Consider the following 15613-nt stretch of genomic DNA (forward strand, 5'->3'; position numbering starts at 1 on the left):
GTCTCACGATGGTGAGATCGTGACTGAGCTGAAATCAAGAGCCAGACGGATGCTCAACCGAGCCACCCAGGTGCCCCTCTATGGTTTCCTTTTTAACACTTTTCATGTACATGTATATTTTGGCAATGTATAATTGTTACCTGGAACTGTGTCCACCTCTTGGTGGGCAGTGAGCCAAAAGACACAACCAATACAAAAAATAAGAAAAGGAAAGGTTTTACTTGCAAGAAGTGAAGAAGACCACCAAGGATCTTTCCCAAAGCAGTGTCTCCTGAACAACAAAACTGGGGGAGTTATAACTTAAGAGTGCATAGATATTCATGAAGGGGCTTGTGCAATGGGGAATACAGCATAGAACTGGAGCAAAAGTTCTTTTAAGGTGACCAGGTCAAAGTTGGAAGGGCGGCAAGGGTTAGCATCATCAATTCTCTGGCTCTAGTTGGCTTGGTATCTGGGTGCTCAAAGGAGCTTAGATCTTGTAGGTAACTCAAGTGTGTGAGTCAGGTCAGGCTTCACTTGTGAATGTGATTAGGCTATCTCCTGGCCTTATGGTGTCTGTTATATTCTTTCAGAAGATGGCTGGGAGGCTAAAATGATTTATGTGAAGGAAGTTATGTCTGTCTTTTTCGAGACACTCCTCTTTCTGCTTACATAATCTTAAAAGACTTAAGGGGCATCTGGGTGGCTCAGTCAGTTAAGCGTCCGACTTCGGCTCAGGTCATGATCTCACGGTTCATGATTTTGAGTCCCGTATGTGGCTCTGTGCTGACAGCTCTTAGCCTGGAGTTTGCTTCGGATTCTGTGTCTCCCTCTCTCTCTGCCCCTCCCTGGCTCGTGCTCTGTCTCTCTCTTTCTCAAAAATAAATAAACATTAAAAAAATAAAATAAAAGAGTTAAAAATATGACTTTGCTATAGCTACATAATAAACAGGTGCAGCAGATGAATTTAAGTCATGTTAGTGAATGAACTAGCTCTATATCCTATTTTGTTGGCTTTTGAGTTAATATGAGTTAATAAATCTTTGGTGCACCTTGATTATATAGTTGTCTGACGGTCATGTGTTTAACTTTCTAGAAATTATACTTTAATAATTAAAAAGCAATTAAGAGAAATGTAAACTAATATAAAACACTGAATTTGTAGTGGTTTTGTGACATTATATGTTCTCTCAATCCAGGGAGAGAAAAATTGAAGATGCATTTTCTCAGTAAAAAGATATTATTGAAAAGAAAACCACAGGCTCAAGGTAGAGTCAGTTGCCCACAGCAAACCAAGACCTAATTGCAGTTTCAACCTCTCTAGGTGTGGAATTTTAAGCCAATTAGCCTGGAATTTTCTGGTCTGCACCAATGAGGTAATCTGTTACTCAGGAGGTCCTTCCACCTGCCACTCCCCTCCCCCAAGATAAAGTAATCCACCTAATAGGACTCTCTGCCTTTCCCTCTAAGGAAAGGTGATCTTGACTGAAACAATCTTTTCTTTCTTTCTCCCTTTCTTTCTCTCTTTTCTTGCTAATAGCTTTCTGCCTCACCTTCCTTCCTATAAATACTTCCCATTTTGTATAACTCCTCTCCTGGGATCTTCCTTCTACTTGCTATGTGGGATGATCCTCCATTCATGAATTGCTTAATAAAGCCAATTAAATTCTCAGATTTGCTCAGTTGAACTTCTTAAAAAATACTATAACTAGAGTTATTAAGCTGTGAGATTCTTTGACACTTATTACTTTCAGGTTTTTTATTTATTTACGTATTTATAAGTAGGATTCATACCCAGTGCAGAGACCATCATGGGGCCTGAACTCACGACCCTGAGATCAAGAACTGAGCTGAGATCAAAAGTTGGACGCTTAGCCAACTGAGCCACCCAGGTGCCCCTCGTATTACTTTGAAAAGGATTCCAGGTTTTGTTCTAGCCACAACAGTAAGCCACTTGCCATTTATAAACCATGAATTTTGACACTCCCACCTGCTTGAAACATCCTCTTCTAGGTAGTGAATTAATAATAATAGCTTCCATTCTATTGTGTCGGGCACTCATCTTAAGTACTCAACCTTCATTAGCTTGGTTTAATCTTCACAGCAACTATCATGGAGCCTGAGAGTTTCCATACTTCTACAATCACATAGCTAAAAATCTGCAAGGTTAGGTTTTATATACAAATCTTGGACTTCAAGGTCTGTTCTGGTAACACATTGGGCTGATTTAGTCTCATTTTTGAAATAACATCTCCACTGTAAATCCGTCAATGACTCAAGGTTGAAGGAATCATTTCTTCCTTTGTGTTCTCACACACTTTGCTTCTGTTTTCAACAACGCTAATGATAACAATGACATTATTAAGAGCTTGTCATGTGCGGAGCACTTTGCTGAAAACTTTATATGCATAATCTCATTTAGACCTCATAAAGTTCTGAGTTAGAAAGTTTTAATAGTATTTCCAATAGATGAGATAACTGAGGCTGACAGATTAAATGATTTCCGCAAGTTTACATAGCTACAAAACGGCTGAGATACCACTTGGCCCATAGACTAATGACATAGCTCAAGGTCTTAGCACTAAGACCTTGCTAGGCTGTTAACTCTTTCATGACAGAACAGGTTTTTTTGTCTCCCCCCCCCCTCCCGCCAATAGTTTTTTGGGGGGGTTTTGTTTAGGTAATCCTAGATACTTGAATAGTGCTTAGGTTATAGTGCATGATAGTCAACCCACTATCTCCTTTCCTCTTTAAAAAAGGCCAGGTTGTTAGACTAGGTGAGAACTATCCCCACTCCTCCATACATAACCACATTCTTCCTGATAGATTCCTGAGAGGTAGTCTAATTTCTTTCCCTCCTTTAGACATCACTGGGTGATCATTTTCACCTCAGAAAATGTTGGTTTAAGGCTGAGGGGGAGGAAGGATGGAGTTCAGAGCTGTAATAGTTCTCCCTATTTCAGGAATTTCCTTTCTTTTTATAGAAATTTTCAAGTGAAATTTTACATTCTGATTTCCTTAGGTACAACAACCTAAAGAGATGAGTAAGGAATACATTATTAACCTATTTTATAGATGATTAAACCAAAGCGAAAAGTAAGGAAATTATTTTCTCCACCCTAATGCGGCTAGAATAAAATATAGCTAGGACTTGAATTTAGGACTCCTAATTCCTAGGTCCTGGAATCTTTTAAGATAAGTTGTCAACTTTTACTTCCCTTAGGATTGGAATCACCAGAGGAAACATTAAATTACAGCATTGAGGGGTGGGGGGAAGGAGGGAGCAGTATATCTTAGCAAAGGGGAAGAAACTGAGGCAAGAATATGAAGAAAGCTGAGTAGAGCAGGTAGAGAGCAATGCATGCAGGGCAGTTTGTGGAGTAAATTATGAAAAATGAAAGACGAGTAGGATGTGGAAGGAACACTTGGTGATGGAGACCGGAACAAGACCAGAGAGTGGAGAGGGAGGACTCTAAAGCGCAAGAAGGTTCCGGGACTGGGAGTCGAAACACCCAGTGGCGTCAAGGGAGCGGAGGACGCACGCCCAGCCCCGGGCAAGGGTGGCGGGGCAGCACCCCTCCTGCGCCTGCCAGAGCCCGCCTAGCTCCGCCCCGCGCGGAGACCGCGCCGCCCCGCCCTCCCCCAGGTCGCTTAGGTGATGCTGCAGCCAAGATGGCGCCGGCGGCAGCCACGGAGGCTTGAGCGCGATGCTCCCGGTCTTCCGCAGCAGCGGCGGCGGCTGTGGCCTCGGCCGGGGCGTCCGGTCTCTCCCGGGCGTGAGCGCTCAGGCGACTCTCCTCCGGCCGGGTTAGCCCGGGTAACGAAGAGGCAGCCACGAAGAGAGGAGGCAGTGAGAACCGCAGAAAGAGAGCGGCGCCTCCTGCCCCGGCACCATGGCTGGGCTCATCAAGAAACAGATCCTGAAGCACCTCTCCAGGTCAGCAAGAGCTTCGGGTGTCGGGTGGGGGCCAGTCCGCCTCCGCCCTAGCCGGCACCGGAGGTTGCTTGCAGCCTCGGGGGCGGCGGGGACTGGCAGCCGTGTGGGAGGTGACTCTTGAGCTCCCGGATCCAGCCGAGGCTGGGTTCTCCGCCCCGATCTCCCGTCGCCTGCGGCGTCCGGCGCCGGCCTCACGAGTCGGCCCCTTGGACGGCTTCTCCCCCACCCCGCTCGCAGAGGAGCGTGGAGGGCGGCCGGGGGAGGCATCGGGCTGAGATCGCTCCCCCACGCGGCGTCTGGGGGCGTCCCGGGGACCCCGCTTGGGTGGTCCTGTGCGGAGGCTGGGGTTGACTTTTGTGGCAGCGTGAACCCGAGCTCGGTGCTCGGCTCCCTTCGGGGCAGAGCGGTTCCGTTAACCGAGGGCGTCTGGAGCAGTGTGGACTCTTTGGGCCTCATGAGGCTTGTCTTATCCGTGAAATGTTAACCTTGTTATTTTCTGAATTCACCCCCACCTCGCCGGCCCGCTCTGATGCATTAGAGGGTGTGCCTGTTTGCACAGTTAGGATTTGTTTTAGGTAAATAGCCAGAGTTTTCAGCTTTGGCGAGTTCTTTCTGGAATCGTTTTAGCTCCACATCATTCTTGCAAAAACAGTTTTTTGCTTTTTAAAATTTGAGGTCTGTGAATTCAGGGATTCAACATCTGCGGTGATAAACACAATACTTGTCATTCTTTCCATTTCATAACGCGGTTTTAGTCAGAAACATGACTCAGTAAAGCTGGCAGTTTGTTACTTCTGGCTTCTCCATATTTGTCTCAAGACACAGGCTAAATGTGGGATCTTGTTTCCAACTTGTTAACAGCGAATTCAAAGCACTTGGTTATGGCCCTTTAATCTGTTATTAGTAAGTTAATGATATTAGGAGAGAACTTGGGTATACTGGTATGTTTATATGGTAAAGACAATTCTTGATTCTCCAGATCATTGAGTACCACAGGTTGTATTTGGGGGAATAAAATCAATATTTCTGTGAATCAGCAAATGTTTCCTTTACTTAAAACATTGAATAGAATGTAACATCGTTTTTTAAAATATAGCAAATTATAGCAGCATTTATGAATATACATTTCTGAATATTAGCATTAATTGGAAAGTTTTTATATTGTACCTTATGGTCCGGTACTGAATTACCTTGTTTTGGAAAAGTTTTATCTTTACCTTTTAATTATTATTTAGGTAACGTCTGACTTATCAGATGTCCTTCAGCCTTTGTCATACTCTGTTTCACGAGAAAATTCAGAACTACAGAAAATGATTTGACTGTCCTCTTCCTCTTCCAAGGATGAGGGTACATAGCTAGTTTCATTCCAGGTGCATCGGAGAAAAGTTAATTCAGTCAGTGAGTGGCTTAGGGCGTTAGTTTAATTCTCTTGTAGAGCTCTAGTTGAGAAAGACTCTTAAAAATTAATAGCAACAGTGATGGCTTACTTCACAAAAGAGACCACGAATACACGTTCAGAATTAGGTTCTTAGTCCTTTTTAATCTGTATGATTTCTAATAGCTGTGCAGTAAATAGTAATGATATTTTCAGAGGTGAGGGTTTTTGTTTTTGCACCTTTGGCTTTTCCTTCTTTTTTCTTTCTCTTTCGACTTCGAGTTGACACACAATGTGAAAATTAGTTTCAGGTGTATAGCATAGTAATTTGACAACTCTATCGGTTATGGTATGCTTACCACAAGCGTAGCCACCATCTGTCACCATCCAGCGTTATCACAGTACCATTGACCGAATTCCCTATGTTGTGCCTTTCATCTCTGTGATTTATTCATTACATGCTGGAAGCTTGTACCTCCCACTTCCCTTCACCTATTTTGCCCATCCCCCAGCCTTTACTTTGGCAACCATCAGTTTGTTCTTTGTATTTATGGATCTGGTTCTGCTTTTTGTTTGTTTTCTTCTTTAGATTACACATATAAGTGAAATCATATGTTACTTGTTTTTCTCTGGGTGACTTATTCCACTTAGCATAAAACCTTCTAGGTCCGTGTTGTTGCAAATGGCAGGATCTCATTCTTTTTTATGGCTGAGTACAGAGATGAGTTTTTGAAACACTTGATTTTTTAGTTATTTCATATTTCAAAACTTAACTGAGATAAATGAAGAGTGTCAAATTCATATTCTTGGTTAATGTATTAATCTTACTGCTATTACTGTTAACTCTTAAGAAAAATAAAGTTTCTTATGAATTTAAAGGACAATAGGTGAAACGAGATGGATATTATAATAAATTACAGTTATTCAAGTAGTGATGAACTTTTGAAATTACTTGGGTCAAGCTTAATTTTGCAACTTATTCAGTAATAAAGATGTCTCTATATTGATATAATCATCGGTGGACAGTTTAATAATGTTTAACAGGAAATAGAACAACACATTACCTTCCAATAATAGACATTGCTTATGGCCAGTGGATGCCCCTCATGACATCTTCTCAAAGGAGGCCTTATGTGACCACCCTTCCCATTCTTCTCTGCCCATATATATGCTTGGTCTTTGTCTTCTCCACTTGAATGTAAAACTACATGGTGGCAGGGAGTTTAAGTCTAGCATAACATAGGCACTCAACAATTTTTTTTTTTTTTTTTAAATAAATGGCACCAAAGCATTGACTTTCCCTCACATTTTCTTAACTAAGACTATATGCCACCAATATTATCACAGGTATTGAGTATGACCACTTTCCTTGTGGTTTGAGGAAGCATTGGGTAATTGAATCATTGAATAAATATGCCTTTGTTGTCCTGGAAAGGAAGGACTAGGAAAATGACCCTTTCTATATGGGGTCTTCTAATAAGGAAAAAGACTATATAGAAACCAACAGGAAAAAGAGAATACTTACTCTGAGCCTTGAGATTGAAGTATGGTGAAATTTTAACAGTAAAACCAGTGTTGGTGTGCTCAGGTCATGATCTCACAGTTTGTGAGTTCAAGCCCTGCATTGGGCTCTCTGGTGTCATCTGGGAGCCTGCTCTGGATCCTCTGTCTTCCTCTCTCTCTCTGCCCCTTCCCCACTTGTGCACACAGGTTCTCTCTCTCAAAAAATAAACTTAAAAAGTAAAATAATGTTTAAAAAAAAAAAAGTGTTACCCAGATATAGGAACTTTGAGAGAGAGACACGAAGCGTGAGTGGGTGAGGGGCCAAGAGAGAGGGAGACACAGAATCTGGAAGCAGGTTCCAGGCTCTGAGCTGTCAGCATAGAGCCCATTGTGGGGCTCGAACTCACTGCCAGATCATGACCTGAGCCGAAGTTGGATGCTCAACCGACTGAGCCACCCAGGCGCCCCTAGAAGAGAAATTCTTAAGAGATTAATAAATGCTTTAAGAAAATGCTAAACTATTTGAGAAGTGTAAGTCTGTATACTTGTCCCTGCCTAATTGTTTGTAAACCAACCATGTGTTGCATTCTTAATGAAATTGGTTATGTACTTGGAACTGATCTGAAACTGAACAGAGAGAGAGAGAGAGAGCGCCCATGCACAAGGGCAAGGCCGAGAGGGCAAGGAGTATGTGGGGAGGGGGGGTTGAACTAGTTACATTTTAAGAGAAGTGAAACAGGAAAAGTCTTTGAAGAGAAATTACAGTGATCTTTCATACTATAACAAGCACAGAATATATTTTGGAGTCTTTTCCAGGAGAGGATTTTTCCCCCAAGGGAACGGAGAGTTCTAAAGAAAAGTTATAACAAATATAAGAAAGGAAATAAGAACAAAAGCTACCTTTCAAGGCCTCATTATCTGTTAATGTGGCATTTGTACTTGTATGCTAGAGAAAAGGAGAAGAGGAGGAACATAGAAGCTGGAAGATGGAGAATAGTATATTTAAGCCAGGACCTGAAAAGGAGTAGGGAAGATTCAGATACAAATGCTCCTTCTCCTGGGGTGCCTGGGTGGCTCAGTCAGTTAAGCTTCTTTTTTTTAAAAAGAAAAATTTTTTTCATTACTTATTTTTGAGAGAGAGAGAGAGAGAGAGAGCGAGCATGAGTAGGGCAGGGGCAGAGAGAGGAAGACACAGAATATGAAATAGTCTCCAGGCTCTGAGCTACCAGCACAGAACCTGATGTGGGGCTTGAACTCACGAACCTAGATCATGACCTGAGCTGAAGTCAGATACTCAACCGACTGAGCCACCCAGGCGCCCCCCCCCACCTTTTTTGGGGGTCAGTTAAGCTTCTGACTCTTGGTTTAGACTCAGGTCATGATCTTGGAATTTGTGGGTTTGAGCCCTGGCTGGGCTCTGCACTGATAGAGCTTGGGATTCTCTCCCTCTCTCTGCCCCTCCCCTGCTTGAGCTCTCTTTTTCCCTCAAAATAAACAAACTTAAAATGCTCCCTTTTCCCTTCTCCCTCCCCCCCCCCCCCCCATGCTTTCCCTTTGGCTTATACCAACTTGTGCTGGACACAAGGTTTACTGGACGTGAGAGCTCGGAAGACGGACTTTGACCACACATGGGTGGAGTCTTTGTATAAAGTTTAAAGCTGTGGTTTTCAATTAGAGGTGATTTTGCCCCTTAAGGGACATTTGGCAATGTCTGGAGACATTTCCTATTGTCACAACTTTTTTTGGGGGGGTGTAGAGGCCAAGGATGCTGTTAAACATCCTGTAGTGCATAGCACAGTCCCCACAACAAATAATTATTTGTCCCAAATGTCAATAGTTTTGAGGTTGAGAAACTGGTTTGAAGTATACAGATGTGTCAGATGATTGAACTAAGGTACTGTGCTGCTTAAGGTTATTTTGTCTGCAAACAGCAAAAACCTCCAACTTAGGTAATAAGGGAAATGTAACAGAAAGCTTCAGGCATGGGTCACAAAGTGTGGGAAAGGCAGGACCTTAACCGGCTCCTGAAACCTCATTGGACAAGATAATTCTTTGTTGTGAATTGCTTTCCTGTTTTTGTAGGATGCTTAACAGCATCTCTGGTCTCTACCAGATGCCAGTAGCACTCACAGCCTTGACAATGAAAAATTCTCCAGGCATTGCCAATTGTCTCCTGAGAGTAAAATCTCTCTCAGTTGAAAACTACTGCTTCCACCTCTCACAACTCCTAATCTGTGATCTTTCGTGTCAAGTTTTAGATTCTTGGGGGAGAGAATTTGTTTGGCCCACTTCTACTTGCCCGTGGATCAGTAACAAAGATAAAGGGTCATAAAGCAAAGATACAGTCATAGGGAGACCTATTTTGAGTCAGGTTTGCAGTTCCATTTGGTGTCTTTAATAGGCACTGAACTAAATTAGATTTCAGAGGGTCTTATTTGCTATATAAAAGAAATTGAACTTCATCCCAGGAGGTGACTGCTAATAAAGAATTCCGGACAAAAGAGGGACATGATTATTAAAAATGCTTGGTTATCAGTTTGGTTTTTGCAGTCCAGGGTTCAGGAGCAGTCAACTGGGGTGGAAATATAGAGTCTGTAGAGGGTCTCTGTTTAAGTGGAAAAGTAATGTATTAGAAGGATATCAGTACCCGCAGAATTTATGGGCCATACTTGGAAAGGGATTAAATCCAGACCAGTTCCAAGGATCTAGGTAGGAGAACCCACTGGATAGTCTCAACAAGATATGTTCCCTAAACTAAGGGGAAGGAGCAAATAGAGTGGTTTGAGAAGATTGTTGAATATTTGGAATATTTGTTAGGGAGATTAGGAATAGTCGAACACTTGCCAGATCTTGTGACTGAATGGCAAGGTGATAGAGAGTTTAGGGTGCCTCACAGTGTATTCGTGGACTAGCTTAAACTATGTGGGGGAGAAAAGGGGGGAGCAGTAGCTGATAGTCTGGAAAGAACCATCAAAGGATTGGAAATTTTATCTGGTGGGAGAGCAGTTGAGGAAAACAAATGTGAGAACTGGAAGGATTGGGGATTTTGTCTGAAAGTGTCATATTAAAGTTCAAAATTTTAGAGGAGGATTAAGACCTAGTTTAGGGCAAGGTATTCATTAAGGCCATGGAACTGAATTGCTGAAGAGAAGTTAAGGTGCATATAATTGGAGATGATTACTGCTAGGTCTGGAATCATTCCTGAATTAAACATTCTTAAGAGGAAACACAACATTATTTAGACTATCATATTATTTTTCGAATGATAATTTTGTATACTTATTGATGGGGTAATTACATCGTTCACTTTTATGGCAAAACTCAATAAATAATTTTGAGAGTTTATGTTTATCAGATCCTTGAATGCTAGGCATTGGAGATACAAAGATGGGTATGACACGGTCTCACCTCCTAGGAATCTTCAGCAATTCCTATCTGGGTATAGGATCACTGAATATAGCTGATTTCTAGAATTTTACTGCCATATGAAATTTGCGAGGTTTGATTTACTTGGATTGGTCAACTGAGAAAAAATAGAGTTAGTTATTACCTTTTAGGATTAGAAATAAATTTACTTTGTAAGTTTGGTGATTTTTTTTTTATTTTTGATTAAAAAAAATTTTTTTTAATCTTTATTTATTTTTGGAGAGAGACAGAGACAGAGTGTGAGTGGGGGGAGGAACAGAGGGAGGGAGACACAGAATCTGAAGCAGGCTCTAGGCTCCGAGCTGTCAGCACAGAGCCCAATGCGGGGCTCAAACTCACAAACTGTGAGATCATGACCTGAGCTGAAGTCAGATGCTTGACCGACTGAGCCACCCAGGCGCCCCAGTTTGGTGACGTTTTTAAAAGTAATTTTTAGTTACTTAAGTTGACAGTATTTAAAAAAAAAAATAACCTCCAATACTGTTGATTTTGACACTAGATATGTAACAGTTGTTTATTTAACAAATATTTACTAAGTGCTACTTTGTACCAGGTACTAGTCCATACTGCTGTGGCAAGAATCCCTGCCCTCAGTAGAGTTTACATTTTAATCAGAGGAGGCTGATAATAAAAAAGTGAAGGACATTGTATCAGTTTGTGGCAAGTGCTATTTTAAAAAATAACACAGTGGGGGGTGGGGGGGTGCCTGGGTGGTTCAGTCTAAAAAAAAATAACAGGGGCGCCTGGGTGGCGCAGTCGGTTAAGCGTCCGACTTCAGCCAGGTCACGATCTCGCGGTCCGTGAGTTCGAGCCCCGTGTCGGGCTCTGGGCTGATGGCTCAGAGCCTGGAGCCTGTTTCCGATTCTGTGTCTCCCTCTCTCTCTGCCCCTCCCCCGTTCATGCTCTGTCTCTCTCTGTTCCAAAAATAAATAAAAAACGTTTGGAAAAAAAAAAAAATTAAAAAAAATAACAGAGGGTGCCTTGGGTGGTTTAGTCAGTTAAGCTTCCAACGTCAGATCAGGTCATAATCTCACAGTTCCATGTGTTCGAGTGCTGCATCAGCCTTCTGCTGTCAGTGTGGAGCCCACTTCATATCCTCTGTCCCCCCTCTTTCTGTCCCTCCCCCACTCATATTCTGTCTCTTTGTCAAAATAAATAAATAAATAACTTAAAATTTTTTTTTAGATAACACAGGGAAAGTGGATAGGAAGTGCAGGGAGGTAGGGATGGAGTTTGCAATTTTATTTATTTTTAATGTTTATTTTTGAGATAGAGTGTGTGTGCACGTGAGAGGGGCAGAGAGAGAGAGGCAGACACAGAATCTGAAGCAGGCTGCTGCCAACACAGAGCCCAACGCAGGGCTCGAACTCACGAACCGTGTGTGAGATCATGACCTGAGCCAAAGTCGGACGCTTACTTGACTGAGCCACCTAGGTGCCTGGAGTTTGCAGTTTTAAATCTGGTGATCAAGAAGTCCTAATTGAGAAGGTGGTATTTGAGAAAAGATATGAAAGAGGTGGTGGAAGCAAATGCAAAGATCCAAATGTGGAAGCTTGCTTGTCACTTTTGAAATATAGGCCACCAACATGAGTGAAGTAGAGTGAGGAGTGAAGGAAGATGAGGTCAAAGAGGAAATAGGGCCAGACCTTGTGGGGCCTTGTAATGACTTTGGCTTTTACCCTGAGTGAGGTTGGAAGCCGCTGGAAGGCTTTGAGCCAAGGATCACTCTGCAGCTATGTGGGAAATAAATAATAGGAGGACAAGGGCAGAAGCAGGAGTCCAATTAATAGTGTTAACAAGGGGCGCCTGGGTGGCTCAGTCGGTTAAGTATCCGACTTCAGCTCAGGTCATAATCTCAAGGTTCGTGGGTTTGAGCCCCTCATCGGGCTCTGTGCTGACAGCTCAAAGCCTGGAACCTACCTCAGATTCTGTTTCCCTCTCTCTCTGCCCCTCCCCCACTCGTGCTTTGTCTCTCTTTCTCAAAAATAAACATTAAAAATAAATAAATGTGTTAACTATCCAGGTGAGAAAGGGTTTGGCTTGGACCTAGGTCAATGCAGTGGACTTATTGAGATATAGTAAGGTTCTAGATGTATTTCAAAGGTAGAGCCACAGGATTTTCTGACAGATAAGATGTGGCTTGAGAGAGAAAGAGTGGTCATGACATAAACAACTGACAAGATGGAGTTGCTGTTACCTAAGTAGAAGACTGCAGGAGGGGCAGACTTATGGTAGAGGGCTGAAGAGTTTGGTTTTGGATGTATCAATTTGAATGCCTGTTAGATATCTGAATGGAGATCCCTTTTATTTGCGAACTGATTTAAGACTACACATTTTATTTTAGTCTGCTCTTCCGTAAAATGGAAGTTTATGCAGAATGACCTTCAAAGACCCAAGGAGCCATAAGACCAAGAAAAACACCGCAAGTTCAGTTTGATGGGAAATAGTTTTATTAAGGGGACTTATGGACAGAAGCATGTCTTGGGTGGCTGCAAGGCGGGTAGATCTCCACACCCCACTTCCTGTAAAACCTGCTTTTATAGCTCTAGAGGCAGGGGAGTACATACTAGGAGACCACCAGGGAGGAAACTGAGAGAATGGGTATGTGATATAGTCAAACTTCCAGAGCAGATAAAAAAAATGTTGTGTATCTGAAGGATGTACTTAAGGGTGCTGTCAAACAAAAGGAAAGAATGAGGGTGGGGCCTATTATCAAGAAGGCTTCAGATCACAGAGCAGTCATCATGGTATCAGTATGGTTTACATGGCTAGCGGCACCAACGCCAAGTGTTTTGTGTGTGGTTGTGCTTTGATTCATACCGTGCATAATTACAGCGAAGTGAATTGTGAAATGAATTTTAAGGGGTAGACTTTATTATGTTGTATTTTTTGTTGTTAAGCACACTATGTAGAGGTACTGAGCAGGTGCCCATTTCTTTCACACTAATTTCCAACTAAAACCAGATATTCTTCGAAAGTTAGTTTCAAGAGATTGATTTGCAAACATTAGTTGAAAGGGGACGTGGATGCCTGGTCCATTGGATGTTGTAATATTACCATTCTAGAATCAGAATGGGTTTGTTCCATTCCCTGAGACAAATTATTAAAATGCTGAGATTTGTGATTTGCCCAAGGTTTGACAGGGTAGTGTTGACTGGTTAAGTCACTGATCCAGTAGCCTTTGAATTTGATTATTCTATGCTGCCTGCTCAGGCTGATGTTCCTACCTAACAGTTTGCTTTTCTTTTACTCAATTTTCAGCATTTATTTACTTATTTTTAAATAAATAATTTTTTTAATGTTTATTCCTTTTTGAGAGAGAGACAGACAAAGCTTGAGCGGGGGAGGGGGACACAGAGAGGGAGACACACACAATTTGAAACAGGCTTCAGGCTCAGAGCTATCAGCGCAGAGCCCAAAGCAGGGCTCAAACTCATGAACCGTGAGATCATGACCTGAGCTGAAGTCCAACACTCACCCGACTGAGCCACCCAGGCGCCTCTCAGCATTTATTTATTGTAAAATTTCAATCTTAGTATTTTGTGGTGTTTCACCATCCTGTTGCAGTATCCTTTAGGAGATTCTTTTATTATTTGGGAATTTTTTGACTCTGTAGTCCTTTGAAGCTTGGGAAACATAGTCTTTTGACTTAGCAATTCTGTGACATTGGGAAAGCACAATTTCTCCATTTCTTTATACTTGCATAATTTTTTTGCAATATTTCTTTTTGCAATATTACACTTTGCCTTAATACTGCAGTTTCCAATCTAAACATTTCCCTAATAAGTTGATCTCTTATGAGTTCTATATGTACTATAGTCTGCATATTATATTGCATATATTAGGATGAATAATTTGATATTTCTGTTAAATATTGGTATTTAACCAGTTGGTATTAGTGACTGAGCTCAGATGAACGTAAGTAACAGGTGGAAGACTTCATGAGTATTTCCATGAGTGAAATATGAGCAGTTATCACATCAAGACCAAGTTATTAAAACAAAATTGAGAGGGGCGCCTGGGTGGCGCAGTCGGTTAAGCGTCCGACTTCAGCCAGGTCACGATCTCGCGGTCCGGGAGTTCGAGCCCCGCGTCGGGCTCTGGGCTGATGGCTCGGAGCCTGGAGCCTGTTTCCGATTCTGTGTCTCCCTCTCTCTCTGCCCCTCCCCCGTTCATGCTCTGTCTCTCTCTGTCCCAAAAATAAATAAAAACGTTGAAAAAAAAATTAAAAAAAAAAAACAAACAACAAAATTGAGAGCTGCAGCAAATATGATTCAGGATATAATAATTATTGTTTATTTTTTCCAGACATTAGATTTACTGTTAGTCTGTCTGTTGATTTATTTTGAGGTTTCTCCAAGCCAAAATGAATGTTATATATAAATTTTGAATCTCTAGATTAGTCTATTCTTTAAGACTTAATTTTAGCTCTATGTTTATGTACTCTTTTCTATCCAAAAATACCATTAAGAGAGAGCTCTCTGGCTTCTTTTTGCCACTGCTAGCATAGCATCAAGTGTTGTTTTCCTCTACTCTCATGTCTTTGTAAACCTTTTGTTTTTGTAATTTTATTGTTAGGAATTAATATTTAGAGAAATACCAGAAAATTACCAGAAAATTCAGAAATACCAGAAAAACTCAGTCATTTTTAAATTTGGTAAAACTGTACTGTTAGATGTTAAATTCAGTTTCTGTTCCTAAGTTTTCTTCTGCTATGATGCAACTTCATATATAAGCTACACTATAAAAAAGGGGCATTGTAAAATATGATTTATATTATTATTTTTAAAAAAAAAATTTTTTTTTTCAACGTTTATTTATTTTGGGGACAGAGAGAGACAGAGCATGAACGGGGGAGGGGCAGAGAGAGAGGAAGACACAGAATCGGAAACAGGCTCCAGGCTCTGAGCCATCAGCCCAGAGCCTGACGCGGGGCTCGAACTCACGGACCGCGAGATCGTGACCTGGCTGAAGTCGGACGCTTAACCGACTGCGCCACCCAGGCGCCCCGATTATTTTTAAGATTATAGGTATAATTATTCCCACTGATAAGTCATTTATTTATTCTTTCTACCAATACTTAAAGAGGATCTATTAGATATATAATTAAAATTAAGAATCTAGAAATGCCTTCTGAAAACAGTATGGTAGATGAGCAAATAGAAATCAAGGTAAAAAGTGAGTCTTAAGAGAGAGGCACAAAATACTATATGCAACTTTAACAGAAATATAGACATTGAGACAGACAGAGGTGGTCTAAGTCCAGAGAAACTTATAAAGAAATAAAGAAATAAAGAAATAAAAGCACACAAACAACAGCATATCATATGTGATATAAAATGGATAGTTATTAAATCTGTTTGCTTGGACAGTGGCATGTATACCAAGGGAAT

The 15613-nt window shown here is 41.5% G+C and overlaps 1 protein-coding gene across 1 annotated transcript in view; it reads left to right on the forward strand.

The window, feature by feature from the left end:
- The first annotated feature begins 3626 nt into the window (after positions 1-3626).
- Positions 3627-15613, forward strand: part of BLTP3B (bridge-like lipid transfer protein family member 3B) — a 113766-nt gene continuing 101779 nt past the window's right edge. Inside the window, exon 1 of the mRNA XM_025926661.2 lies at positions 3627-3916. Within this exon, the coding sequence (XP_025782446.1) occupies positions 3873-3916 (44 nt within the window). The 5' untranslated portion in view covers positions 3627-3872. The remainder of the gene's footprint in view (positions 3917-15613) is intronic.

Source organism: Puma concolor, chromosome B4 (genome assembly GCF_028749965.1).
Source record: "Puma concolor isolate L17-30 chromosome B4, mPumCon1.1.hap2, whole genome shotgun sequence".
In the NCBI taxonomy this organism is placed as follows: domain Eukaryota; kingdom Metazoa; phylum Chordata; class Mammalia; order Carnivora; family Felidae; genus Puma; species Puma concolor.